The 27,609-nt window shown below is 42.0% G+C and overlaps 1 protein-coding gene across 1 annotated transcript in view; it reads left to right on the forward strand.

The window, feature by feature from the left end:
- The window catches only part of PLCXD3 (phosphatidylinositol specific phospholipase C X domain containing 3), a 136,134-nt gene that overhangs the window by 75,687 nt on the left and 32,838 nt on the right, over window positions 1–27,609 (forward strand). The window contains exon 2 of the mRNA XM_080677295.1: window positions 8,616–9,324. Coding sequence (XP_080533421.1) covers window positions 8,616–9,324 — 709 coding nt within the window. The remainder of the gene's footprint in view (window positions 1–8,615; window positions 9,325–27,609) is intronic.

Consider the following 27,609-nt stretch of genomic DNA (forward strand, 5'->3'; position numbering starts at 1 on the left):
ATATATCAGCACCTTAAATACCATGTGATTTTACTTACATGTGAAATCTAAAGAATAAATGAACAGAAAAAATAGAAACAGATTCATAATACAAAGAACAGATTGATGGATGCCAAAGGGAAAGGAGGTTGGGGGCTGGATGGAAAAGGTGAAGGAATAAAGAAGTACAAATTAGCAGTTACAAAACAGTCACAGGGATGTAAAGTACAGCATAGGCAATCCTATATAATAAAAGCCTAGTGACCAAAACAGTGGAATGACCAGAAAGACCAGAGACCAGAATGACCACGGCCCCTCACCCTGGCCAGCTGTCCCCCTCCCCCAGTGAGTTGTTAGGGGCAATCAGTCAGGCAGACAAGCAGTTAGGAATGATCAGGGAGGCAGGCAGATACGGTTAGGGGCAATCAGACAGGCAGGCAGAGTGGTTAGGGGTGATCAGGCAAGCAGGCAAGCAGTTAGGGGCCAGTGGTCCTGGATTGTGAGAGGGATGTCCGATTGCCGATTTAGGCCTGATCTTCAATGTGCTCAGGCCTAAACCGGCAGTCAGACATCCCCCGAGGGGTCCCGGATTTCAAGAGGGTGCAGGCTGGGCTGAGGGGACCCCCCCCTTTTGGTGCACAAATTTCATGCACCGGGCCTCTAGTATAGTCAATAATATTGTAATAACTATGTGTGTTGCCAGGTGGGTACTGGATATATTAAAGGGAACACCTTGTAACCTATATGATTGTCTATCCACTGTGTGTTACACCTGAAAGTAATACAAAATAGTGTTGAATGCAAACTGTAATACTAATAATAAAATATCAGAGTCTTAAACCACAAGCTTCTAAAGAGGGGTAGGAAAGAATGGGCTGTGTGAAAACCACATCTCTTTAGTCAACTTTTTTCCTTTCTCTCTGAGGTACATTGCCTCGACATGATTGAGTCTACTTGGCTTGTCACTGGCTGCCCTTGATGCTCACTTTTAAGTAACCTGTCCCAGGTATAAAACTACCAAGGGAAGAGCTGTCCTACACTTTCACCCCCTACAGGTGTCCTGGGTTGAGGGAAAGCTGTGGTAGTCTGTCTGTCTCTGGATATCAGGACACCCTATACTTGTGCTAAGAATCTGGAGTGACATGTGCATAAGGAGCAAAGCCTTCCAGAGATGGTGGGTCTTGGTGTTGTTGCATCTGGTACAGAAGAGGCAACTTAGAGCCAGGGAATCAAAAAGAAAGAGACTTCAAAACACTTTATCTATCTAAAGCACTGTTGGATACTATGGCAATATTTTCACTGAGTAATTCTCAGAAATTATGGAAACTATAGTGTTTATAACTTTCATTAATTCATTCAGCCAATATTTGGTGATAACCTACTTTGTGTCAGGCAATTAGTTCTCAGAGTTAATAATGCAAAAATAATAATAGTGATAATAAAAGCTAATATTTATCAAGTATTTTCTGTGAAACTTGTTTAGTGTTTATTATAGATTTTATTTTATAATCTTTATATGTAGATAGCATTATCACACCCATTTACAGATGAGGATATTGAGGTTTAGAGAGATGAAAAGATATTATGTCCTACAGCAATATTTATTGAGCATCTTTTATATGCCAATCATTGTGCCTTTTGTTGGGAGTATGGTGGGGAGCAATAATTTGATTCTCATTCTCATGGAATTTAAATTCTAGTGAGAATAGATAGACAATAAGCAAATAAGCAATTCAATAAAATGAAAGTTGAAGCTAGAGATACATACCATGAAAAAAAATAAAACTTGATCATGTGATAGGGACTGATAGACAGCCAGGGAGGGTGGGATGGATTAGCTACTTTAGCTACAGGGAGATTTACTTAAGAAGGTGACATTCAAGCTGACACTTGAACGAAAAGCTGCCAGCCATGCAAACCACTAGGGGCAGAGCGTTGCTGGCAATGGGAATAGCAAGCACAGGGCTGTGTTGGGGTGAGCTTGGTGTATTTGATAAGCAGAAAGAAGGCTGGTGTAGCTGCAGTCCAGCAAGCAAAGGGAGAGTGATACATTTTGAGCAGCTGTAGGACCCTGGGCCACACGCTACTAAAGACTCTGGCGAGTCCTCTTCTTTCAAGCTCATTGAGCATCTTTGGGGGCAGCAAATGGGGAAGAACCAGACAGTCTGCTGTGCACATCAGATTCTTTTGTTTTCTCCTATACAAAGCACAATTCTCTCTTAGGTCCAGACTTGTCCTTTGCGTCTTGGGCTGTCCTGGGCCATTGGAAGTTGAGGCAGAGCCGAGTACCAGGAGGAGCATGGTCTTCTTCTGGTTCTCTTCTGGATTATTCGTCAATACACATGTCCCTTTTGAGTTTCTCTCTAGGCTCTACTGAAACAGCCCAGGCCAACGTCGCTGACAAAATATGGCATCTTCTCCCTAATCTTTGCCACATTGCTTTCAGGGGCACCACCTTTCATTTTTCTTACTCAGCCATCCTTGATTCATCTTCTCTCTGACTCACTGCCTTTGGTAGAATGGTCATTACGAATATGGAAACACAGAGATCTGAAAGGTCCTCAAGTGATCCATAGGCACCTTCACATTAAAAAGGAATAAACAAACGTAATGATTACATGTGTTTGGGCTTTTATTCTTGCTCTTCAGCTTTGGTTATTGATGATCGCTAGATCTTATAGCGCAGGACTGAACTACTGTTTTATCAAAAGGTATCACATACAATTTATCATAGCATTTACCACGCGTTCTGAGAGTGGTGGTTTTTCTTGCCTATTTTTCTCCACTATGATATGAACTCCACAACGACAGAGCCTAGATGAGTCTTGTATACTGTTTTGTTTCCATATTCCTGACCCATATAATAGATACTCCATAAATACTTACCAAATGCTTATTACTACAGAGAAGGAGGTAAGGCCTAAGAAATATTGACAGAAGGAACCCACCTTCCCTTCCCTTACCTGGTAAGTGCTGTTATCTCAACCTCCCTAACCCCCATCTCTTCTCACCATATACACATCTTTCATCACAGTCCTTTGCACACAGTCAGTTTATTTAATAAATGAAAGCTAGATAAATCTTGTCCCCGTAAAACCTGTGCCACACAGGGGCTTCTGGAGTAGAGTGGGAGATCAATGAATAGAAGGTACCTATCTGGATGGTTTAATTTTAGCCTGAAAGATTTATCTTGAGAACTTCTTAGAACCAATGAAAGACATTTTAAAGTGAAAATAAAGAGATTAGTAAAAACCAGTACCAAAGCCACATATTCCGTTGGGTTTCAAGCAAACTCAGAAGCAGTGCTTCATGTGTGATAATTTTCAGCTGCTATAAGTGTTTAAAACAGCTTCAGAGGAGAATGGCGCCATGGGAAGTGTGAGAGGTGATTATAGGTGTGAGAAATGTGTGTACTACAGGCAGAGGGCGGCAATTCAGAGTGTGTGGTTTCTACCTTTGGAAATGACTTTATCTGCCTGCATAGTTTCCACTAGAACAGACTTTCTCAACCTTGTTCCCATGGATATTTGGGGCCGGTTGGCTCTTCACTGTGGGAGCTGCCTGGTGCATTGTAGGATATTCACCAGCATCCCTGGCCTCTACCCACTAGCTGCCAGCAGCCATTCAGTGATAACAACACAAACAGTGTCCATATGTTGTCAAATGTCCCCTGGGTCAGAATTACCACTGGTTCAGTACCCCTGCTCTAGGGAAGCAGCGGGGTTTGCTGCTCTTTCTAATTACCCGACAACTGTTGCTGACCAACCGATGGTCCTCTTAAATCTTCACATTTTGGATATAGATTCTTCCTAGTTTCAGAACCTTTTGTTTTTGGAAGCTGCCCTCTCTGATGTTGTGTTGCCATCAGAAGGCTCTGATGGTGCTGTCGTTGGTTTAGCAGCATGGTGTGTACAATCTCAGATTCCACGTGACTATGCTGAGAAGGGTCCAATCGGACAGATGCTCAGAGGAGAGGGAGAATGCACAGTGAGCTGGTTTATACAGTCATTTAGGACTGCTCCACTTCTTGGGGTCTCTTTTAATTATTATTTTTTTTCTGGCATGCATATTGATCATCCTTGAAAAGAAGGCTTAATAGTTTCAACAAGGGTGGCCCTTGGAGTGAGCTCTCTTTTCTGCCCTCCTTGATGGGAACACCCATCGCTGCTCTTAAACTATTCACTGACAGCTTATCCATTGGTCTAAGGAATCCACCCAGGAAATTTAAAGAAATTGTGGTGAATATTGAGCTTCTATACCCCTGGGATGCATCGATGTAATAGGGCTTCTCAAATTTAGCCTCTGGGATCCCTGATCAAAAGACTTAAGCAAGGAAACCAACCTGCTTTCCTTCCTCTCACTGCTTCTGAGATGGGCTGAGGGAGAAGGTTATTTATAATATGAAAGACACAGATTTACCCAAAGAGAAACCACAGCATGACTATTTTGACTTTTTTCTTTACAAAAGGATTCATCTCAGTGCTCCAATATAGTGAAGTATATTGGGATTATTTAATATTTGATAATGTATTTTCTACATGTTTTTTATGTCAAGAGAAGTATACACATTAAATTACAAGTGTGTGGTTTTTAATGATCTGTTCAATTCTACAAGTGTTTTGGCTTGTGGTGCATTGCGTGCATTTTCTCTGATGACACAAAATTTTCTTTTTTTTAAGTTCTTTTTAAAAATATATATTTTCTTATTGATTTTAGAGAGAAAGGGAGAGGGATATAGAGATAGAAACATCAATGATGAGAGAGAATCATTGATTGGCTGCCTCCTGCATGCCTCCTACTGGGGATCAAGCCACAACCCAGGCATGTGCCCTTGGCCGGAATCAAACCTGGGACCCTTCAGTCCACAGGCCGACACTCTAGCCACTGAGCCAAACTGGCTAGGGCCACAAAATTTCTTATATTGTCCATAAAGACACGGTCATGCCCTGGAGACTGAGGCAAGATTATGTACAAGGAATAAGGTTTGGTCTTTGTCTCAAAAAAAAATCCAAATAGCTGATCAGTTTAGTCAGTGGGGTAAACAAAAATTAATGAGATTAATTGTATATTGTCACGTAAGAACTAAGTAATTAATTTTAAAGTTTTTTTTCCCTGTCAGATTCAACACTATGTGTTTACAATTAGAAAGAACTTATTGACTTCCAAACCAAATAAAAGTGATTTGATAGGTCATTTCAAAGACGGCTGTGGGACTAAAGCCAGTAGCTCTCAATGCTATGACCTAAGATTGACCTAGGATGTAATAGACACTCAATTGTGCTGTGCTTTCCCAAAAAGATATAAGATTTAGCTACTCATATCAGTGATTGGTAATGTGGAAAAGTAAATAAAATGTTTCCTAAGTCTTTTAAAAAAGTGATTTGAGAATTAATACTGTTTCCATAATTTGGGTATTTTCTCTCCTCCATGACAGTTAGAAACTAAGAGTGGATTTCATTTATTTTCAGTGTGATCTGGAATGGGCCTGTTGGACTGAGGCCTCAGTTCCTAGCTTGCTGGTGGTGGGACGCCATTCCCAGTTCTTTGCTACATGGGCCTCGCCAACATGGCACTTTGCTTTGTCAAAGCCAGCAAGGCAGCCTTAGCCCATTTGGCTCAGTGGATAGAGCATAAGCCTGTGGACCAAAAGGTCCCAGGTTGGATTCCGGTCAAGGGTACGAACCTTGGTTGCAGGCTCCTCCCCAGCCTGGGCCCTGGTCAGGGTACGTGCAGAAGGCAACCAATCTATGTGATCTGTGTTTCTCTCACTTCGATATTTCTCTTTGTCTTTCCCTCGCCCACAAAAACAAAACAAAACAAAACAAAAAAACAGCAAGGCAGAGAGTAGCAAGATGGAGGCGACAATCATTTGTTATTTAATCTCAGAAATGGTGTCCCATTGTGTTGGTGTTATTTAATTCATTAGAAGCAAGCCACTAGATTGAGCCCACACTCCAGGAGGGATTGAATGCCAGGAGGCAAGATTGTTGGGGTCCATCTTAGATGTGTGCCTGTTGCCTCAGTGAGGGAAGAATCTAGCATACTGAGAAGAAACTAATAAAAGTGCCTGTTTCTAAGAAATGAAAGACAAGAACCTTCTCCATTCCATTTGGTCATTCAGAGCCAAAACAAATGAACTTGATTGGGCTGGGTTCACAAGGGGAGTGGTCAGCTCTATTCTGAGCAGAGGTGCAAATCAAGCTCAAAGTTGAGAGGCTCAGTTCAGAATCAGAGGAACAACATTAAGTAGTGGGTCCAAGGTATGCCTTTGGGGCTATGGATAAGAGAAGGATAAGAGGTCAGAAGCCCAGTAATACTCAACCAGTGTAGAAGCAAAATATTAGGCCAGATAATCAGAGAGGTTGTGGATGTAGCAAAGAACAGTAAAAATGATACTTAGCACTGTCTTGCTGGTGGTCAGGGCTCCATGGTTTTAAGGACACAGGGCTGGACCAGACTTTTTCTCTCTGTTATTGAAAGGTCATAAAGTACTGCTGTATTTTTGGTTTAAGTTCAAATAGAAAATTTAATGTTTTAGTAAAAATGATAAAATTAGGGAGGAAGTACTATTTCAAATGAAATTAAAAGTCATGAAAATACTACTTTTTGGGCCAACATTAGATATGTATTTTGTCCTAAAATGCATAGTGTTTTGTATTGATTGATGATTTAATGTTCCTCTCCAAATACTGTTTGTATCTGGATACATAATATTGCCCCAAACACTGTACATGCACCTCAGAGTCATCTAGCTTAGAACAAATATTGATGGGGATACCAATGTCTTCTCCTGACCATTGGTTATTTTTAATTTTTATTTTGACACTACCTTATTTTGACCTTAATAACAACACATTTTCCTTAAATGTCAACAAGTAATTTAATTTAGAAACTATAATATCCTTTTACAGGATTTTCAAGTGATGAATTTCCTAGGCTTTGAAAAAATTGTCATATAGCCATATGATAGAATGTTGAAATTAAAGTCATATAGAAACAAAAACCCACTCATTTATGGAAAAAGAAATCTAGTTATATTTAATTCCATATCTACTTGCTTCCAGTGATATCTTCTATTAGATTACAGAAGTAACCAATTACTCTCAAACACCCTTTTTCACATACCTGGAAATTAACTTAAATTTAAATTTTTTTAAATTAGCTCTTATATTGAGTGTTCATTTATTTATTTATACCTAGATTATTTAGTTATAACACTTCTTAAACTCACCTTTGTATTCCTTTCTTTACACAGACTCTCTTTTATATTTAGCCATAGTACAGATTGTTTAGTTTCTCAATTTATATTAGCAATTAACTGAATAGCAAATATTAATATATAGCAATTTCAACCCCTATTAAAATTTGCCAATGCCAGATCCAAACTGCCAGTTTTGCATATTTAGAAAGTGCTGACATTTTCTCCCCATACCATCTACTAAAGATAACTGTATCAGACAGTTCCAGATTAAATTAAACATGACATTTCTGTATTTGGGGGTTACCTTTCATTATTTGAAAAAATCTTATAATTCTAAGGAGTTATCTGTTCCAAATCTTAAAGGTTATGATTGGCAAGGCATCAAACTATTTTTCAAAATATTTTCTCTAACAACCTACCATGGTGCCTAAAATCCATATTCTTATGATTTCTATGGACCATTTAATGCTTGACATAGGTATATACATATATAGATATAGATATAAATTAACATAGATATGGAATAAAATCAAAGGTAAATATTGCATCATTGAAAAAATCACTTCATATAGCTTATCAGACAAAAGCCATAAGGTGATAGATGATAAATTTAAAGGGCCATGAGTGTGCATGTGTGTGTGTATTTCTGCCAGAAATAAATAAATAGGTTGTCCTTGTTCTTCCTAGGAAGAAATTCTTTTAAATTGGGAAGCCAACTCCCAAAAGAGACTTTGCTGTTAAGAGGAAGTATCTGAAGAAAATGGCCTCTTAGTTAATTTTTTAATATGCTCAGTTGTGGTAACTTGCAGCCTTATCTAAGATGACAGGTGCCCAAATGCAGGGTCAGAAATGATGTTAAACATGTCAGCATTGGACTGTCCTCTTCCCTTATTTCTCCATTCTTCTGCCCTTTGACCTCTTGTGTTTTCCAAAGGGTATGAGGTTGCCATTCTCTCACTGACCATCTGTTGGTGGAAAGGGCTTCTTTATTCATTGAAATAAGCAGAGCTTCTTTATTCATTGAAACAAGGCTTCTAGGCTTCAAAACAACCCAAAATGAAGAACAGGGGCAACATTATAGTCAAAGTATTTGGGAACTGGTAGGTCCCCATAAATCCCATGTTTGAATGGTCAGTATATGGAAAACCAATCCTAATGAATACATTAAATTCTTTGTTGACAGAAGTAGAAGATGATGGTTTGAATTTTAAAACGTTGATCAGAAGGAATTTTTTATCACTTCACAACCAATTTGCTCTGTTATTATACTAGGCTATAAAAAAACTCCCCAAGGCATGAGAATGAACTTAGTAAATATTGCTTAGTGCTTCCTTTGGCTCATTTGAGGGAGAGATATAGACATTGCAAGAGGGAAAGAGGTTGGGGAGGATGAAGGACTGAAATGTAACCACACTGTGCCTTGTTGTTCTTCTAGGATCTCATGATTCTTTCAGCTTCTACATCGACGAAGCCTCTCCAGTAGGGCCTGAACAGCCAGAAACTGTCCAGAATTTTGTCTCTGTTTTTGGAACTGTGGCCAAAAAGCTGATGCGGAAATGGTTAGCCACTCAAACGATGAACTTTACTGGTCAGCTAGGAGCTGGGATCCGTTATTTTGATCTTCGAATTTCCACCAAGCCCAGAGACCCCGACAATGAACTCTACTTTGCTCATGGTTTGTTCAGTGCCAAAGTCAATGAGGGCCTTGAGGAGATCAACGCATTCCTCACAGATCACCATAAGGAGGTCGTGTTCTTGGACTTCAATCATTTTTATGGAATGCAGAAATATCACCATGAAAAATTGGTCCAAATGCTGAAAGACATCTATGGAAATAAAATGTGCCCAGCGATTTTTGCGCAGGAAGTGAGTCTAAAGTACCTGTGGGAGAAGGACTACCAGGTGCTCGTCTTCTACCACAGTCCCGTGGCTCTGGAGGTGCCCTTCCTCTGGCCTGGGCAGATGATGCCAGCACCCTGGGCCAACACCACAGACCCGGAAAAACTGATTCAGTTCCTTCAGGCGTCCATCACTGAGAGAAGAAAGAAGGGCTCGTTTTTTATATCTCAGGTGGTGCTGACGCCCAAAGCCAGCACTGTGGTCAAAGGGGTGGCCAGTGGCCTCAGAGAAACAATCACAGAAAGGTAAGTGCCCTTAAAGTATCAGGGGGAGAATATTTAAATAATTCATAGAGTTAGTAAGTGACAGAGCTAAAATTCACATCTAGATTTATTAATGTCCTGCAGCCACCATAACTAAGTACCACAAATTGAGTGGCTTAAAACTTATGCTCTAGTAGGACTAAAGTAGGACTTGCGGAGGAAAAATCAAATAAGTTAGGGAAGTGTGGAAAATGTTTTTATATATTATATTTACACAGCTCTGCCAAGAGATTCACATTGCACATTAGCATATAAAAGGCACTAACAAGTATTTTAATGGTGAATCTTGTTTAAAGTTAACTAATTTAATGTTTTCTAAGCACATAATTTTTTTAGACCACACTTATTAACAGCCCATGAAATTAATTTTGAAAACTGTCCTCAGCCCTAGCCAGTTTGACTCAGTGGATAGAATGTCAGCCTGGGGACTGAAAGGTACCAGGTTTAATTCCCATCAAGGGCACATGCCCAGGTTGTGGGTTCCATCACTAGGAGGCGCGTGTAGGAGGCAGCCAATCAGTGATTTTCTCTCATCATTGATGTTTCTCTCTCTCTCTCCCTCTCCCTGCCTCTCTGAAATCAATAGAAGTGTATTAAAAAAACAAAAAACAAAAACCATCCTCAGCCATCTGCTCTCATTGAGAACTTCCCACTGGCCTCTGGCTTTTATAGCTGGAATAGCAGAGCTATATCACTGAAAAGAGAAAGAGAAGTGGGTAACAAGAAAATGTTAAAAGCAGAAACAAAGACCCTCTCTGTAGAATCAACTTTCTTCTCTCTAGGCTTATGTGAAATCCTTCCAGATATATCTAAATATGGCCGTGATGCTTGTGCTATAAGCATTCTAGAATGAAGTTTAGTCTCAGAAGAACTAGAAAGACCTCTTTTTAAACCTGTTGCAAAGCCTATATCTGAGTAGAGTGTTGATGTGAAACTCAAAGGTGTTGTTTCGTCCTGTGTCCATGTATTTCAGCTTTCTGGATGAGGTCTAGAGGGAAAGATCATCGTTAGTGTTGCCTAGTGTTTTGCAAAGGTAATCAACTTACCTCTGAGACAGTCAGTGAAAGAACTTTTATTTCCCCAAGACCACATTACCTCTCTTCCCTCCTCAAGTGAAGAGGCCCACAAAGGAGACTCTGCCATTTTCCTCCTGAGGTTGTCCCACAGCTACCCATTCAGAAATCCTATGTTAACACCAAAGAGTGTCATGAAATTCTCCTTTGCTACCAAAGGAGAAGCTGCTGGGCAATATGAAGTCCTTTCTGGGCCTTAAGAATTTTCATCTGCAAAACTGGAAGTTTGAACTAGATCATTTCCAAGGTCCTTTTCTGTTCCTAATTCCTACAGTCCTAAAATCCTGCATTTGACTAGCTTCTCTATAATTGTTTGATGATGTCTAACAGGGTTAGGAAAATTCTGAGGGCATGCATTTAGAAAACAGTGTTTGCAGGTGTGGGTGGCTCTCAGGGAAACTGATTTAGGTACCATAGCTTTCAATCTGGCCACTAGTTCCAAATACTGCAGATGCGTTTTCTACATTTGAGCAATGCCAAAAGACACATGATTTTATTTCCTAAAGACCTATTTTTAATTTCTTTTTCATACACCAGTTTTTGCACCTCACCCCCACAGAATTCACACATTCTTAAAAAGAAGGTGTGCAACTTGAGTCAAGTCCTTCCCCAATTTCTGGAAGTTTATACATTATAGGTGTTTGAGTGGGCTTTTTGTTGTTGTTGTTGTTGTTGTTTAAAAAAATTGTCAACCCACCTGTCAGAATTTTTAAGGAGCAATGCATCTTTGCAAATAAATTGATATTAAATTAATCTAGACAATATTTATATAGGTCAACAATGTAGATGATGATGATGATAACAACAACGAGCTATTTTAAAGTGTTCTCTATCTGTTCAATTCTGTGCTAACTGCTTTATATGCATTGATTGATTTAATATTCCCAAAACTCCCCCCAAATAGCATTGCCATCCCTTCATAAATGAAAATATGGACCCTTAGGAATTTAAGCAATTTACCCAGATAACACAGTTCAGGAAAGGTGAATTCAAGATTTAAATCCAGGTTGCTCCATTTTGTGTTTATTTATAAAACAAACATGTCTGGATGCCTACTCTTTTCAACACCCTGTATTCAGTGGTGCTTCACCATGTGACTTTGGATATGGAGTTTTAAAACCATCGCATCATTCTATCTCCCAGCTACCTGTGAGCACCTCTATTGGTGACTGCACATTTGTTTTCATCTTATTATATGACAACATCTAGATCAATGGTTCCCAACCTTCTTTTGGCCATGCCCCACCTAACCATTCTAAAATCCTGATGCCCCTTTTCCCCCGTGATATATACTTATTATTTGAAAAGTGAACTGCTATTAACATAGAGGAAGCCTAAAAGGCCATTAACTTGGTCTAAACAAGCTTCCAAAGAACATGTCATCCATGAGAGAGAAAAATAAAAGAACGAAAGGACAGTTGTACTGAGAAAGAAATCACTAAGGAGGAGAAACCAAGATGGCGGCATAGGTAAACACCTAAACTGCTGCCTCACACAACAATTTCAAAACTACAGCTAAAAGACAAAACAGTCATCATCCAGAACCACAGGAAGGCTGGCTGAGTGGAAATTCTACAATTAGAAGGAAAGAGAAAAGCACACTGAGACTCAGAGAAGCTGCAGAAGGCAGAGGTACTAAGGCGCAGTGCGGAGAGGGCTGGCAACTGAGTACGCGGCTGGCTTTCTCAAGCGGGAGGGAGACAAAAGCTCCTGACTGCTCTGAACTCCAGTTCCAGGCAAGACTCTGGGGACTCAGACTCATTGGGGAGAAACTGGACTGTCTGGCAGCAGGCGGAATTTGAGGGCAGCTTTCTCTCAGAGGTGCTTGCAGCAATTACCATGCGACACTGAGACACAGGGGCCTATTAGGACAGGGCTGACAGGGAAACCAATGCTGTCTGCTCCGCCCTGAGACTCTGCCCCATCCAAGCTGAGTACAGAGGCTTTTGCAAGTCTTGTCTCATAGGAGTGTCTCCAACACAGAAGTTCTCCTAGCATAGACACAGCTGATCTTCCCAGCCAATTGGCCTGGAGCTCAATTCCTCCCAGTGATACCAACAACAATTAAGGCTTAACTACAACAAGACTGTGCACACAGCCCACAAAGGTGTGCACCAAGAGTGTCCACCTCAGGTAACTAGGGAGGCTTAGCCACTGGGACCTATAGGACACCTAGCACACAAAGCCACTCTATCAACTCAGGGAAGCAGCCAAAATGCGGAGACAAAGAAACAGATCACAAATGAAAGAAATGGAGGGAAGCAAATGACTGGATATAGAGTTCAAAACCACGGTTAAAAGGTTTTTCAAGAATTTTCTAGAAAAGGCCGATAAATTTAGCGAGACCCTCAAGGATATGAAAAAGGACCAACTAGAAATTAAGCATACACTGACTGAAATAAAAAATACTGTACAGGATCTAACAGCAGACTAGAGGATCACAAGAATCAAATCAAAGATTTGAAATACAAAGAAGCAAAAAACAACTGGAAAAGCAAAAAGAAAAAAAGAATCCAAAAATATGAAGATAGTGTAAGGAGCCTCTGGCACAACTTCAAGCGTACCAACATCAGAATTATGGGGGTGCCAGAAGAAGAGAGAGAGCAAGATACTGAAAACCTATTGGAAGAAATAATGACCGAAAACTTCCCCCACCTGGTGAAAGAAATAGACTTACAAGTCCAGGAAGCGCACAGAACCCCAAACAAAAGGAATCCAAAGAGGAGGACCACACCAAGACACATCATAATTAAAATGCCAAGAGCAAAAGACAAAGAGAGAATATTAAAAGCAGCAAGAGAAAAACAGTTAGTTACCTACAAGGGAGCACCCATACGACTGTCAGCTGATTTCTCATCAGAAACTATGCAGGCCAAATGGGAGTGGCAAGAAATATTCAAAGTGATGAATAGCAAGAACCTACAACCAAGATTACTCTACCCAGCAAAGCTATCATTCAGAATTGAAGGTCAGATAAAGAGCTTCACAGATAAGAAAAAGCTAAAGGAGTTCATCACCACCAAACCAGTATTATATGAAATGCTGAAGGGTATTCTTTAAGAAGAGGAAGAAGAAAAAGGTAAAGATAAAAATTATGAACAGCAAATACCTATCTATCAACAAGTGAATCTAAAAATCAAGTGAATAAAAAAATCTGATGAACAGAATAAACTGGTGAATATAATAGAATCAGGGGCGTAGAAAGGGAGTGGACTGACAATTCTCAGGGGGAAAGGGGTGTGGGGGGTGTAGGAAGAGACTGGACAAAAATCATACACCTATGGATGAGGACAGTGGAGGGGGGGATAAGGACAGAGGGTGGGGTGGGAACCAGGTGGAGGGGAGCTATGGGGGAAAAAAGAGGAACAATTGTAATAATCTGAACAATAAAGATTTATTAAATTAAAAAAAAATAAAAATTATATTCATTTCTTTGATGCAATAAATTCACAAAAATTAGAAAAAAAAGAAATCACTAAGAAATTGTTAAAAATAATAATATGAAGTGATATGAAAAATAGCAAATAAAGTTTCAAAACATAATAGAGAACTGAAATGCATAAATATGCCACAATGTATATTTATATACTGTATATGAGGCCCCTAGAACAATAAGAAATGCAAAAAAATTCACTGTTAATAACTCATTCTCGAATTGCCCCCCTTAAAAATCAAATTGCCCCCCTGTGGGGTGTGTGCCCACGTTGGGAACCACTGATCTAGGTGAAGTTGGCAGTATATTCAGCTAGAGGGTTTGATTTAGTATGCACCTGTCGAGTAGCTCCTGTGAGTGGAGCTCTTTATTAAGTGCTGTGAACATATTAAAATTAGTAAGATGCTATTGTTCTCCTCAGGCATCAAGGATGTTTGAAAAGACAAGATCATATATGACCTAAATACAAATTGAAAAAAAAAAGAGAAACATTAAAGGCCAACATCCATAGTGATTTAAAAGCAAGAGATACCTGGAAAGATTTTGGTCAGCTTTGAAGAGAGGACAGGCTTGTGATGGGCAGAAATGGGCAGTGTGGCTTCCCACACTGAGGGAACAGCAAGAGAAAAACATGGAATTAGGAAATCTGGAGGAACGGAAGTCAGGGTTGGCCAGAGCAGAGTGAGATGTAAAGGAACATGAGAGATGAGCTTAGGAAAGGCCAAGGGGAAGATTATGCAGGACTTTAAATGTAGTCTAGGGACTGTGAGTTTAAGTGCATATGTGCTAGATGTACTAGGAAGCTATTGAAGGGGACCAATCAGAACTGGACCTCAGGGAATGACACTGAACAGACTGCATAGGTCGAATAAGGATAGAAGATATAGAAGATAACTCACCAGTCCAAGGTTGAAAACAAAGTGAGACATCAGGAAGTGGTTGGGAGGCGTGAAAGGTAGAAGATGTGGACATCTCAGCACCACTGACACGCTCCCCATTGGAGCCCTGGGGGTACATTCTGTTGAATGACATCCTTGGAGGTGAACAATATGCAGCTTTACCCATTGACTCTCAGGACTAGTCACTGCCTTGGAGGAAAGGCAGAATTTTCAGGGTGTGATTGGTTGTAAAGAAGCACCAATATGACCCAGATGGGAAAGGAAGGCAACCACAGTTGTCGAGCTCACATTATGTGCCAGGCACTGTGCTTTATAGGAGCTGTGTTCGTTTAATCCTCCCCACAGCCTGACAAAGTGGGTATTAGCAGATCCATTGTAGGTGGAAATGGATCTGATAATACTAGAAGTTGAACATATCTAGTACCCTGCTCAAAATAAAACCATGTTAATTTAGCAAAGCCAAGATTATAATTTGGGTCTGTTTGACTCCATGTCTCATGCTTACTCCTGCAAATTAGGGAAAAATTTACATTTTCTAGGAGTGGGTGCATGTTAAACAGTATCTCTCATCTTAGAGGGGAGAGTCACTCTAAGGATTTGGGAAGGTAAGTATGCTGGGCTGGGCGGGGTGCAGGGGGGGGGCGAGTTAGGGGATCTGGGGAGTGGGAAGGCTGTGAGAAGAGCAGGTCATGGAGTGTATGGCTTTGTCTCAAGAAAGCAAACCAAGGTAGGATGCTGGCATGGGGCCCCCAGGGCAGCACTGCCACAGAATATGGATAGGAAGGGAACTTAGAGGTGATGGGGCTCAATTCCCCCCACCGTGTGCTTGTTGCCCATTTAACTATTTTTTATTTAGTAAGAAAATTGGGCCAAAGGAATGCTAAATGATCACCCAAGTTACAGAGCTAACTGGCAGCAAAAATGGGATTAAAATCTAAGTCTCCTGGCGTAAAGCCAGAATTTTGTCCTCCACACCCCAGGGAGGGATGAGGACAGAGGACAGGATGGACAGGAAGACCAAACAGGGTCATAGAATAGGCTCAGAGACAAATATGGAAGGTCTGCACCGTGCACAACATACCGTGGTACCTGGGGCCCTGACTGAGGGTCAGAGGTCAGGCCTGGGGTTGGGCCATGGATTTTGTGCAGGGCCAACCTTCTCTGGGTTGTCTCTCTTTCTGCCTCACAAACACAATGGACTCTATTTTTTTCCATTTAATCAGGATACACCGCAGCTCACACCAACACCCCAAACAACATCACTGCTGCCCAATTTACCTGTCATTGCCTGGGCCCAGCCGGTACGGGGCTGGCCTCTGGGAAGTTGTTTACCTGCAACATCAGTCATCTCAACAGCTGTGGGGAGCCAAGAGCAACTCACTGAGAGGTGGGTTGAAAGGCAGGGTGACATGAGAGAGTGCCAGTCTCCACGACCAGCGGCTTTCTGCCTGTGTCCTCCCAGGCCCTGTCCCCAGGGACGTCAGCACTAGAGCAGCTGATTGTGGACCAGCCTATTCAGTAAAATGGGAGGCTGTCTCCTTGGGCTCCATATGCCTGTAGAGAAACCAGCATTAGAATAATCATTGTTTACCAGGCACTTACATCGTAAGATTGTTTCTTCAGCATATGTTTATCTGAGGCCTCGTTTGTTCAATAGGTGTTATTTCTAATATGCAGTTTAAGAAACTGACGATCAGAAAAGCTAAATAATGTGTTTAGTGGTGCTATGAGCCAGTGCTGGGATCAATTCAGAATCTAGGTTTTGGAACCTCTAGAAAGAGGAGTCTGGCTTGGAAATGGAAAGGAAACTCCAGAAAGCAACCCTTTTCCTAGCCCGAGGCTTGGCCAGGTGGAAAGTGCGTATGGAGACTTTGTTAAAATGTGAGTTCCTAAATGCTGCTCCCCAGAGGTTCTGATTCAGGAGTCTGTGGCAGTAGTGCACATAAAAGCGTTCTCTCTCCTTGATTGTGCTGAAGTTGTAAGGTTAAAGTGCAGGCAAATCCTGGTAGGTACCTTTTATTATCTACATCAGGAGAATTGAAGATTGGAGAGAGTTCTAAGCTGTTGGGAGGTCAGATACCCATTCAGTTCGAGAGAGAGAGAGAGAGAGAGAGAGAGAGAGAGAGAGAGAGAGAGAGAGAATGAATGCCTATTTTAGTGACTCTGGGTATCAGTTGTCTTTTGTGGAATTACTGGGCAGATTGAATTTAATGTCTGGAAAGGAACTAGCCTAGTCTGTAGCCAGCACTCACAGAAAGATGAGAGCAGGTGGTTGATGGGGGTGGGAGGAGACAGAGAGAATAAGGATGGAGTGCCCATGAAGCAGGGATGTTTAGTCAATCAGGTTGCGGCACAATAGTCTGGGGGCATCAGCCAGCAAGTGAGGGGAGAAGAGGCTTGTTTGGGGTTGGAAATGAGCCAAAACATGAATTGTCAGTAGATACGTAAGAGGTATCTGAGTCTAGAAGTAAAATGGGCCGGATCTGGACAGCTCAGGCCTTGTGCCATCCACCCTCTGTAGACAGGGCTCCTTGGCGTGGAGAGCAAGGACATTTATCCAAGGAGGAATAGCTCCACTCTGCAGAGACCCTCTGACTTTACAGTGGGGAGAAGGGTATAAATGTTCTGTGGCCGCCAAATCATCAGACACAAGTGTATAATTGAACACCCTGAGTTTATTACCTGCTGCAGTGAGGTTGGACCCACACCATGGGAACCATGAGACGCCTAGTGAGCAGGTGATGGAAAGGACCTCTTGTGGAACTGGGGCTTGGGGGACCACTTGGGGAGGCTCAAGGAGGCAGAGATTCTCTGTAGATTGGATGTAGTCAGAAAGCAAGGACAATTCTATAACTGGGTCTCTCAACGGGTCTTACCTATAGGGCTTAAGGGAGAATCCTATATAATAAAAGGCTAATATGCAAATAGACCAAATGGTGGAAAGACCGGTCGTTATGACATGCACTGGCCACCAGGGAGCAGACACTCAACACAGGAGCTGCCCCATGGTAGTCAGAGCGCTCCCACAGGGGGAGCACTGGTCAGCCAGAAGCCGGGCTCAAGGCTGGGGAGTGCAGCGGCGGAGACAGGAGCCTCTCCTGCCTCCGTGGCAGCTGGACAGGCCCCCAAGGGCTCCCGGACTGCAAGAGGGCACAGGCCAGGCTGAGGGGACCCCCCCCCCCAAGTGCATGAATTTCATGCACAGGGACTCTAGTAAACTATAATTGGTTAAAAAAAAAAAAGTCCCAGTCATTCATTTAGTCTAGACAGATAAATGTTTGGCTATTCTGAGGGTGATTTTGTTGCTGTGCCTAGACAAAATTACCAAGTTTTTGTTTTTATCTTACTTTCCCCATGATTTTGAGTAACCTCATAGGAAGGTTGGTGTTCTGGGAGATTATTTATCTGCAACCAGAGAATAACATGGCCTATTTGTGAGTGTCAGGGTAGCTTCCAGATGTCAGGGGTTGCTTTTTAATTTCTTTCCCCCCTTTCAGTGCAATGTGAAGGAAGAAATAGCACTTATTTCCATTTGGTTTGAAAGCCTCTGATGTGAATTAAGCTTTCCATATGCTTTTTCTTTGTGATTCTTTTTCTCATTGAAACAGTAGAGGCTATGCCGAAGCCCAGACCATTGTGATAATGAGGCAAATCAAAGAGTTGGTGATACCCTAGTTCAGGGCTTGTCTACTGAAAATGTAGTCTTCCAATTGAGTCACATTGATCATTAGCTTCACATTTTTTTTCTCTGTGATCCTAAGTTTCTTCCTGTGTCATGGGGCAAGGATTGGACGTGACTAACAAGTATAAAGAATCCCTGGTGGTGGAGGCTGAAAGGGTTGAAGGTGTGAGAGAAATGTGAGAACACAGCATTTTGTAAAGGGAATTAATTGCTTATTCTTTAATATCTGTGAGCATCCCGACATCTTTCCCAAGGTCTTACAACTCAGGGCACAGAGGAGCAGAAGGTGAGATGGCCAGTGGTCCCACTTGCAACTGAATTGTTCTCTTGCCCTTTGTGTCAGGGGAGGCATTTTTTTCTTGGCTTTGTTTGAACGGGCACCTTGAATGCTATTTGTGTGGGGTGTACTTGGTAGACACGGCTTTGGGTGACTGACCTATTGATTAACAAAGTTGACTCTGACCGGTATAAATGCTTATTTAACTGAGATGATGTAAGCCAAACCCTCTCTATCAAAGGATAAAAGGGCAAGGAGTTGCTTTCAGTGTGCCCCACCTAACAACATTGTAACAAAAATCTTCAATAATGTACACGCACCGCTCTAGATCATGACATTTCAGCTTTTAATATATCACATTCAGTTGATAAAAAATGTTTGCTTCCATAACATTTTCAGTATAACAACAACAATAACAAAAGCTGTGAATATGACATTTTCTCTGAATATCTGGCCTTGGAGGATTTCAGAAGGAAATACTACATGCCCTGCCTGATATCTGGCTTCACTGTGCAGGGCACAGGTCTCCTGGCTCTTGCTCTATTGTCTAGGATTGTAGCCTTTTGCTAATGAACTTATTGGAAAGTACGAAATATAATTAGACAGGAATAGCTAGAGACTTGCCTGTCATCATTGATTTTTATCTGCAGAAATCACAAGTGTAGCTGGAATTTTTTGTTTTAAAGTATCCCTGCCTCTCACCCCCTCATCACTCACTTTCCTGTGACCTCGGCTATTAAGAGAAGAATCTTGTGAGCTGTTTCTGGATCTGTGACATCCTGTCCCGATGTCTGTGGCAGTGAGACAGGAATGTGTGACTTCATTAGTGAAGGCTAAAAGCACAGGCTGCCCTTTGGAAATGTATGTGAGATTTGGCCAGGAGAAAACTGAGTGAATTCACCATGGAGTGACTGCTTATCTGAATACTAAACAGAAAAGCCAATGTGATTTAGCTCAGGTTCAAAAGTGAACCAGTCATGACATAATTAACACAATAATGATATAAAGGGTTACTTGTGAAAAGGCATCCTTAAGATTTGGGGGGTATATTTTTGGAGGGTTTAATTTATATTGCCTATTTCTCCCAATAAACTACTTGTAATTTGGATAGCTTATCATGAATAGATGTAAAGAAACTTGGTTGAGTATATAGTTTAGTCTAAGTTTGTCTGTTAACAGAGACTATACATGGATTCAGAGGAGACATGCTTAATCTATGGCTAAAAAGCAAAACCTGGAAACTTTGTTTTATTCTAGTCTCCATTATACATTTACTGGTGAGCAGTTAAGGGCTATTGAATAAACTTGACTCATGGTCATTCACAAGGAGAGCAGGCTGCCACATGCATTTCTACATGGTTTTCTATGACATAAGGAGAATTGAACACTTTTGCAATAACACATAGCTTGTTGCTGCTGGCTATGTGCTTACACTTCACCCCTGTGTTCCAGCAACCCCCAAACAGGACATGGCAGAGGATCTTGTATCTGAGAGGCTCCTTGATGCCACAAATCATGAGCAGGGACATTTCAATGTCTCCATAGCATGGGCTGTGCATATAAAGGTTGTTTCAATGGTCCACCATTTCTGCTCCAAAGGAGCCAGCTTTAAATTGAAAATGTATATGTGGCCGAAACCAGTTTGGCTCAGTGGATAGAGCGTCGGCCTGCGGACTGAAAGGTCCCGGGTTCGATTCTGGTCAAGGGCATGTAACTTGGTTGTGGGCACATCCCCAGTAGGAGGTGAGCAGGAGGCAGCTGATCGATGTCTCTCTCTCATCAATGTTTCTGACTATCTATCCTTCTTCCTTCCTCTCTGTAAAAAATAAATAAAATATATTAAAAAAAAAAGAAAATGTATATGTGCCTGCCTGCTGTGTGTGTGTGTGTGTGTGTGTGTGTGTGTGTGTGTGTGTGTGTTTGAAAGGGGTGGAAGAAGTAAAGAAGTTAAGTAGGAACCTAGTCTTCACTCAGTGCCTGGGAGAGTACATTGTTTTGCTCCTGCTCATGAAGGAGTGTGTCTTTATCTTCCAATTGAGGGTAGAGGAAAAAGTGCTCATCTACCCAATGTGGTACTTTCTCACCTAGTTTCATGCATTTACTTTCTTTTTGCTTTCTCTAGACCTCATACTTTCTTTGGTGTTTTTCTTGAGGCCATTGTAGTTATGAAAGTGATGTGTGTGTGTGTGTGTGTGTGTGTGTGTGTGTGTGTTTTCTGTCCCAATGTTGCATGACTTATCTCTGAGATATTTTGGGCTTTTGTCCCTCTGTAGCTCTTGATAAAAATTCAGACAGAACTTAGATATGATGGGGTGGAGAGAGGAAGAAAGGAATATAACCCACTTTGTGTCTAGGATGTCACTTATGTTATAACTTCAGAGAATTTTAATTTCTCTTCAACAAAGTAGACCAAAGTAGTTTTCCCCAGTGTCTCATCATGAGAATTCATCCATGTATTGAGTCAGCCAGTCCCTCAATCATGAGACTCTGAAGACCATGCTGTGGGCTTTGAGTGGGGACAGGAGAGGGATGGTGTAGTGTCTTACAAGATCTTGCCTCATGACCCTTGTCCTGGGGTTATAGGGCAGTCTCCCTGAAATGTGAGGTTTATGTATGAGACAGGAATGGTACAAGATGGAATTTTTAACTGAGCAGTAACATGTTGACCCATAGTGGCTCAAAGGAAAGAAAGATGACAAAAGTTACTTCTCCAATATCTCAGGACAACAATGCACTCATCTTGGCCACCCTTTCTTTCCTCACTACATTGTAATGTTTGGCTCAAATATCAAGAGCACGTCTTATTTTCTCTACTCAAACAAGATCTATTTTTGTGGTTGTCCAACCATTGGCCACTGAAAATGATAAACAGCATATTTGCTAAGGTAGAAAATTATGCTTGGTTTGGGGAAGCTTTCCAGACAATCAGGTTCAGATGAGGCCAACAAGTGAGAGTTCCGTGGAGGTTTGAAGGACCAGCCACAGACACTCCACACTCTATGAGCTTATTGGTATTGTTGATAGCTATTTAGGTGGGGGGCAAAACCATTATGTGAAAGGGTTCTCTTTTGAACACAAAATTCAGCAAGTCCTCTGAGAAAATTTAATAACTGCATGGTACATATATTATTTTAAAAGTTTGAGGTGGAAAAGAAATGCTTTTAGGCTTGACATTCTCTCCTACACAGTTTATATGCCAAGATCTATTCCTCTATTATCAAAAGTGCATATCGAATGAAGTACATTCCTTCCTTTATTGAATTAACTTCACAACAAGGGAGCCATGTTGGGGGCTCCTGAAGGACATGGAGGAGCAGCAACCTTTAGACAAGTGTAGTTGGCCTTGATACTGTTTTTCCCTCTCTTCTTTCTCAGTTTTGTAGTGAGAAGGGACAAATTTATAGCAACATGCCAAAACGATAATGCAGGAAGTCCCAGCTGCTCTCGCCCCAGCTGTCTCTGTGATATAATAATATGGAGTGGGAATAGCACATCGCCCCGAAGAGCACACACATTTTAAGTTGCTTTAATTTTCCTGCTAATTAGACTTTTAAGATGCCAAATGCATCTCCAGGCAACCTCTGTGACCGTTTAGTATCCTTTGGTAAAGGAGCCTAGGGCAAAGGGAGATATTCAAGTGGCAAAAATAGCATGGAAAAACTTTACTCTTTCATTCCCAAAGAAAAATACATGTGGAAGCATTTACTTTCGGAAACGCAAGGACACAGGGATAGTCACACTGACCTGAGTGAGGGCAACTAAACACACTGGGAGTCAGAATTCTCAGCCTAGGACAGAGTTTCTCACCTCAGAATAACTGGCATTTTGGACAGGATATTTCCTCATTGTTGGACGTTGCCCTGTACATGGTAGGATGTTCAGCAGCATCCCTGGTCTCTACCACATAATTCCAGTAGCACGTACCCCTCCTTGAGTCCTGACAGTCAAAAGTGTCTCCAGCCTAACTGATGTGACTCAGTGGTTGAGTGTCAACCTATGAACCAGGAGGTCAGGGTTCAATTCCCAGTCAGGGCACATGTCTGGGTTGTGTGCAAGAGGCAGCCAATCAATGATTCTCTTTCATCATTGATGTTTCTATCTCTCTCTCCCTCTCACTTCCTCTCTAAAATCAATAAAAATATATATTTTTAAAAAGTGTCTCCAGATATTGTCAAATTGTCACCCCTGGGTGTGTGTGTGTGAGAGAGAGAGAGAGAAAAAAAAAATGCCCCTGGTTGAAAACCACTGGCCTAGGGCAGCCACTGCATAGAAGATCCCGTGACAGTTGCTTTTCCTGGATCCTCATTTGTTTTCTTGTTAAACAGATGATACCAACTGCCCAGGGATTAGGAAAACATGAAATGTTTAGTTATAGGGCTTGTTTTTTGGTTTAAATGAAGATGCCAAAATGTATACATTCCAGTGTCTGCTGCCTTCAGATTAGTCTCTTTGGGGATTTCTTTATCTAGCCAAGTGATGCTGAAGCAATTGTAGGATAATTTGAACAACCTGCACTCATTCAGAGCCAAGTTTAGTAAACAAGGTGGGGGAGCCAAGCTTATGAATGTTGTTTTGGAGTCAAAATCCAACTGGAACGATAATGAGATCGCTTTTCTTATGTGTCTCATGAGCATGCTCTGAAGGCAGTTTCAATAGAGGAGCCCTACAGAGATTTGGAGTCAGCCTACCATTGACGGGATGAGTGGACAGTCATCCCCACAGCAACAGTTCTGAGGGATAGCGCACTTTCAGCTTCTAAGTCCTGGGATGTTTGTTATAAAAAGAACCCCCCCTACTTTAGAGTCATAGAATAACATAATCTATGAGAAAATATTATTGACTAGAGGCCCAGTGAACAAATTCGTGCATGGGTGGGTTCCCTCCGGGTGGCCTGCGGAAATCCGGCCCCAGCTTGTGCCCCCAGCCTCGCAACCCCACAGCCCTGCCTGGCCCTCTGCCTTGGCCTGGCGCCGCCCGCTCACATGTTCCACCATTCAGCCTGTGGGGCGATTGATCGGGGCTGGGGCGGGAGGGCCCGCCTGGCTCCCTCAGCACCTGGGAGCCAGGAGGCAGCCTCACCCCCCACCGCCACTGCTGGGCGCCATGTGCAGGGCAATCGAGCCCCCACTCACACCTGCCTTGGCCTGGCGCCATCCACTCACCTGCTCCACCATCCCGCTGTGGTCCCACTCTTGTCGGGGCCTATTGGGGCCCATCAGGGCCAACAGTGCCTCCACTGCCACCCACGACATAGTGAATGGTCGAACTCTCAGTCTCCCAGTCGAACTCCTGGTCAGACGACTGACTGAGGGGACAATTTGCATATTAGGCTTCTATTACATAGGATTCTTGGAAAAACACGGGATATTTTCACTTCTATTTTATATGTAGAAAAACTGGTTAACAAAGGAAACCCACTGGCTCAGATTTACACAGCTTCTATGGTTTCTAGCGTCTAGTTTCAGAGTGTGTTGCTTTTTCTTACCCCCTACACATCGCCCCTCCTTTAGAGTTGTATATGGTTAAGTTCTGAAATTAGATGATTCTTTTCAAAGCTAACCCAAAGCAGTAATATAAAAGTATCACATATTTACGAACATCTGCAAAATCAAAGAGAAGAAAATGTTTATATCTACTTCCAAATTGAGGGATTTTAAATGACAAACAACTTCAGCTTCTATCAGAAGAGCAGCTTTCCCCAAAGTGTGAAGACAGCTTCCAAGGCCTGTCACTGATTCTCACCCAGAATATTTTCATTCCCAGCATTTCAGTGATGGAGGAAAAGGCAATCCCATTTTCAGACAATCGCCCTTGTTGAGGCACTAACATGCTAACATAAAAATAAGTGTGGTGTTTGGTGGCTGGACCAAAGAGCAGCCTCCTTCATCCAGCTTTTAAACTTCAGCTGGGAGAGCTTTGGTGATTCAAGGGTTTGCATATTATAATTGTGACTAGAGGCCCAGTGCATGAAAATTCATGCACTGGAAGAGGGGGTCCCTCAGCCCAGCCTGCCCCCTCTCACAGTCCAGGAGCCCTCAGGGGCTGAGGCGACCCAGTGATCAGGGGAAGGTGACACCCCATCACACTTCTGCTGCTGCCACTGCCGGCAGCGCAAGCCTCAGCCAGCCCTGGTTACCTGAGCATTGGGCGGCTCTGGGCGGCTGGGCAGCCACCATCTGAGGATTGCCTGCACCTCGGGCCGGCCCTGGGCAGCTGGGCAGCTGACATCTGAGGCTTGCCTGCACCTCAGGCCGGCCCTGGGTGGCTGGGGGGCTGAGGGGACTGGGGACTCCAGAGGCAGGTGCACAGAGCAGCTGGGCCCACCTGGGGGTGGGCCTGGCCTTGCCACATGTCTGCTGCCTTGGCAGGGCTGAGGGGACTGGGTGCCACCATCTTGTGGCTGTGGGCACCGCCATATTTAAGGGTGGGCCAGTCAATTAGTATATTCCCTCATTATTGGCTGTAGGTGCCGCCATCTTTGAGGGCAGGGCAGTCAACTAGCATATTCCCTCCTTATTGGCTATAAGGGCACTGCCATCTTTGTGATGGCATGAGGGTCAATTAGCATATTCCCTCTTTATTAGATAGGATAATTAGTTTAATATTAAAACAGCCAATTAATGCCAAAACCGGTTTGGCTCAGTGGATAGAGCGTCGGCCTGCGGACTGAAAGGTCCCAGGTTCGATTCCGGTCAAGGGCATGTACCTTGGTTGCGGGCATGTCCCCAGTGGGGGGTGTGCAGGAGGCAGCTGATCGATGTTTCTCTCTCTCATCGATGTTTCTAACTCTCTATCCCTCTTCCTTCCTCTCTGTAAAAAATCAATAAAATATATAAAAAAAAATAAAAATAAAACAGCCAATTAAGTGAAATATCCATTTTAACTGTATTACTTTTGTATCTTGTAGTTCTTTTAAACAAAATTGTAGTGAATCATAGAGCTAAAATGAACAGCTGAGATGTGGCCTCCAGCAGAGTGGTAAAGCAGTCTCTCCACTCATTTCTTCATTCCTTTACTTAGTCACCATCCTGGGTGTGAATGAGGTAGATCCTCTTATTCAGAATCTGTTAGGCATCTTGTTCATGATTCTAGTAGAGTTTTAGTGGCTCAAGCATTCACTTTGGAGACAGAGCTGGGCTTGTCCTGATTCTGCCACTGGCCATTGTGTGATCTTGGGCAAGTTCCTTAAACTCTCTGAGCTTCAGTTCCTCCTCCATAAAATGCGAATAAAAATGCACGGATAGGGCTGCTGTGAAGCATAAGTGTGATAGTCACACAAGGTGTTTAGCTTGGTGTTTGGTCCATAGTGAATGATCAATAAATGTTGACTTTCATTATTATTATTAACAACAACCATTTTGTGAAGACACTCAATGGTACTCTGTAAAATTAAAAGAGTAAATAATCCTCTTCAATAAACTAATTTCCTAGGAAATTATTGAGACCAATTACATTTACTTTACATAGAACCCTATTGTAATAAAGCTTATTATGATAATTTAAATTTTTTAATAGATGTAGTCACACATAACCATTCCATACACTAATTGCCAAAAGTTATATGGCCATCTTGCAACAGATATCTTGGGGTTTTGTTTTTCCTATAACACTAATATTATAGATTTCTATTGTGTTTACTGTTATTTTCATTTTGTTGTAATCATTTTTAGAACTAAGCTTAAATTGGTTACAATGATTCTGGGCATCAGAATTATGAGGGGAACTTTACAATCGACATGTATTCAAGCCCCATCTCTGGATCCCAAGGTTATTTTGGTGTTGGGTCAGGATTGAAAACCACTGATTGACTTATACCACAAGCTCTTTGCAAACAAGGACCACCAGCTCTTCAGTTTTGTATCCACTAAAATGCCTTATAATAGCTTGTAAGTATTTACTGAGTAGTTTTGGGAGTCAGATACCCTGGAAGATAATAAAAGAAAAATAAATTCCCTATTCAAACAGAAATCAAGTCTTGCATGTTTTAAGAAATGAATTCATATCAGACAATTTCATAATTGGCCAATGCCACCTTAAAATATGACAATAACAATTTTTAAATAAGATTGTTTTCTAAAATTCAACCTCTAGTATTTTTCTGACATCTATATTGGTTTATACCAAGGAGCAAAGACTAGCCACAATTAACAAATAGTTTAAATACTGTCCCTCAGGGATCTATCAACAAGATAGGCTACCTGGATAAGGTTAGCAAGGCACTGTTCTGAGATAGACGTGTGGTTGTCATTATTCACATTTTCATTATTTGAATACATCAACGAACCCAGCAGATTTTGTTGCAAATAAACATGTATCCATCTCAGGGTGAGGTCATGCATGTCTGTATATGCATGGTTGTTGTAGTAAAACTAAAAATGGTTCATTAAGTTGCTTCTAGGATCTCTGTCATCCTTATTGTGACTGGGGTAATTGTGCAGCTAACTGCAGGAACTAATGGTGACCCCTGGGACGCAAGTTTCCCACACCCCATGCAGCCCTCCTTGTTTGCCAGATAACTTGTGATAACAACATGCAAACCTCCAGATGGGCATGGCCTACTGAATCTTTCCCACTTTGGCTCCATCAGCAGAGAGAAAGGAAGGGAGAAAGCAAGGGTTCCTAGCATATGTTTCAAAATCTTATATAATAAAAGCCTAATATGCTAAGTGTCTGGTCATCCAGTTGACTATTCAACCAATCAAAGCATAATATGCTAATGATATGCTAAGGCTGCTCAACTGCTCACTATGACGAGCACTGACTACCAGGGGGCAGACGCTCCAATTGGTAGGTTAGCTTGCTGCTGGGGTCCAGCCAATTGGGATTGAGTGAGACGGGCCAGAAATGCCCTGGAGCCCTCCTGCAGCCCCTCCCCAGCTAGCCAAACTCTGGCATCCCTCCCC

This window comes from Plecotus auritus, assembly GCF_963455305.1.
Source record: "Plecotus auritus genome assembly, chromosome: 7".
Taxonomy (NCBI): Eukaryota; Metazoa; Chordata; class Mammalia; order Chiroptera; family Vespertilionidae; genus Plecotus; species Plecotus auritus.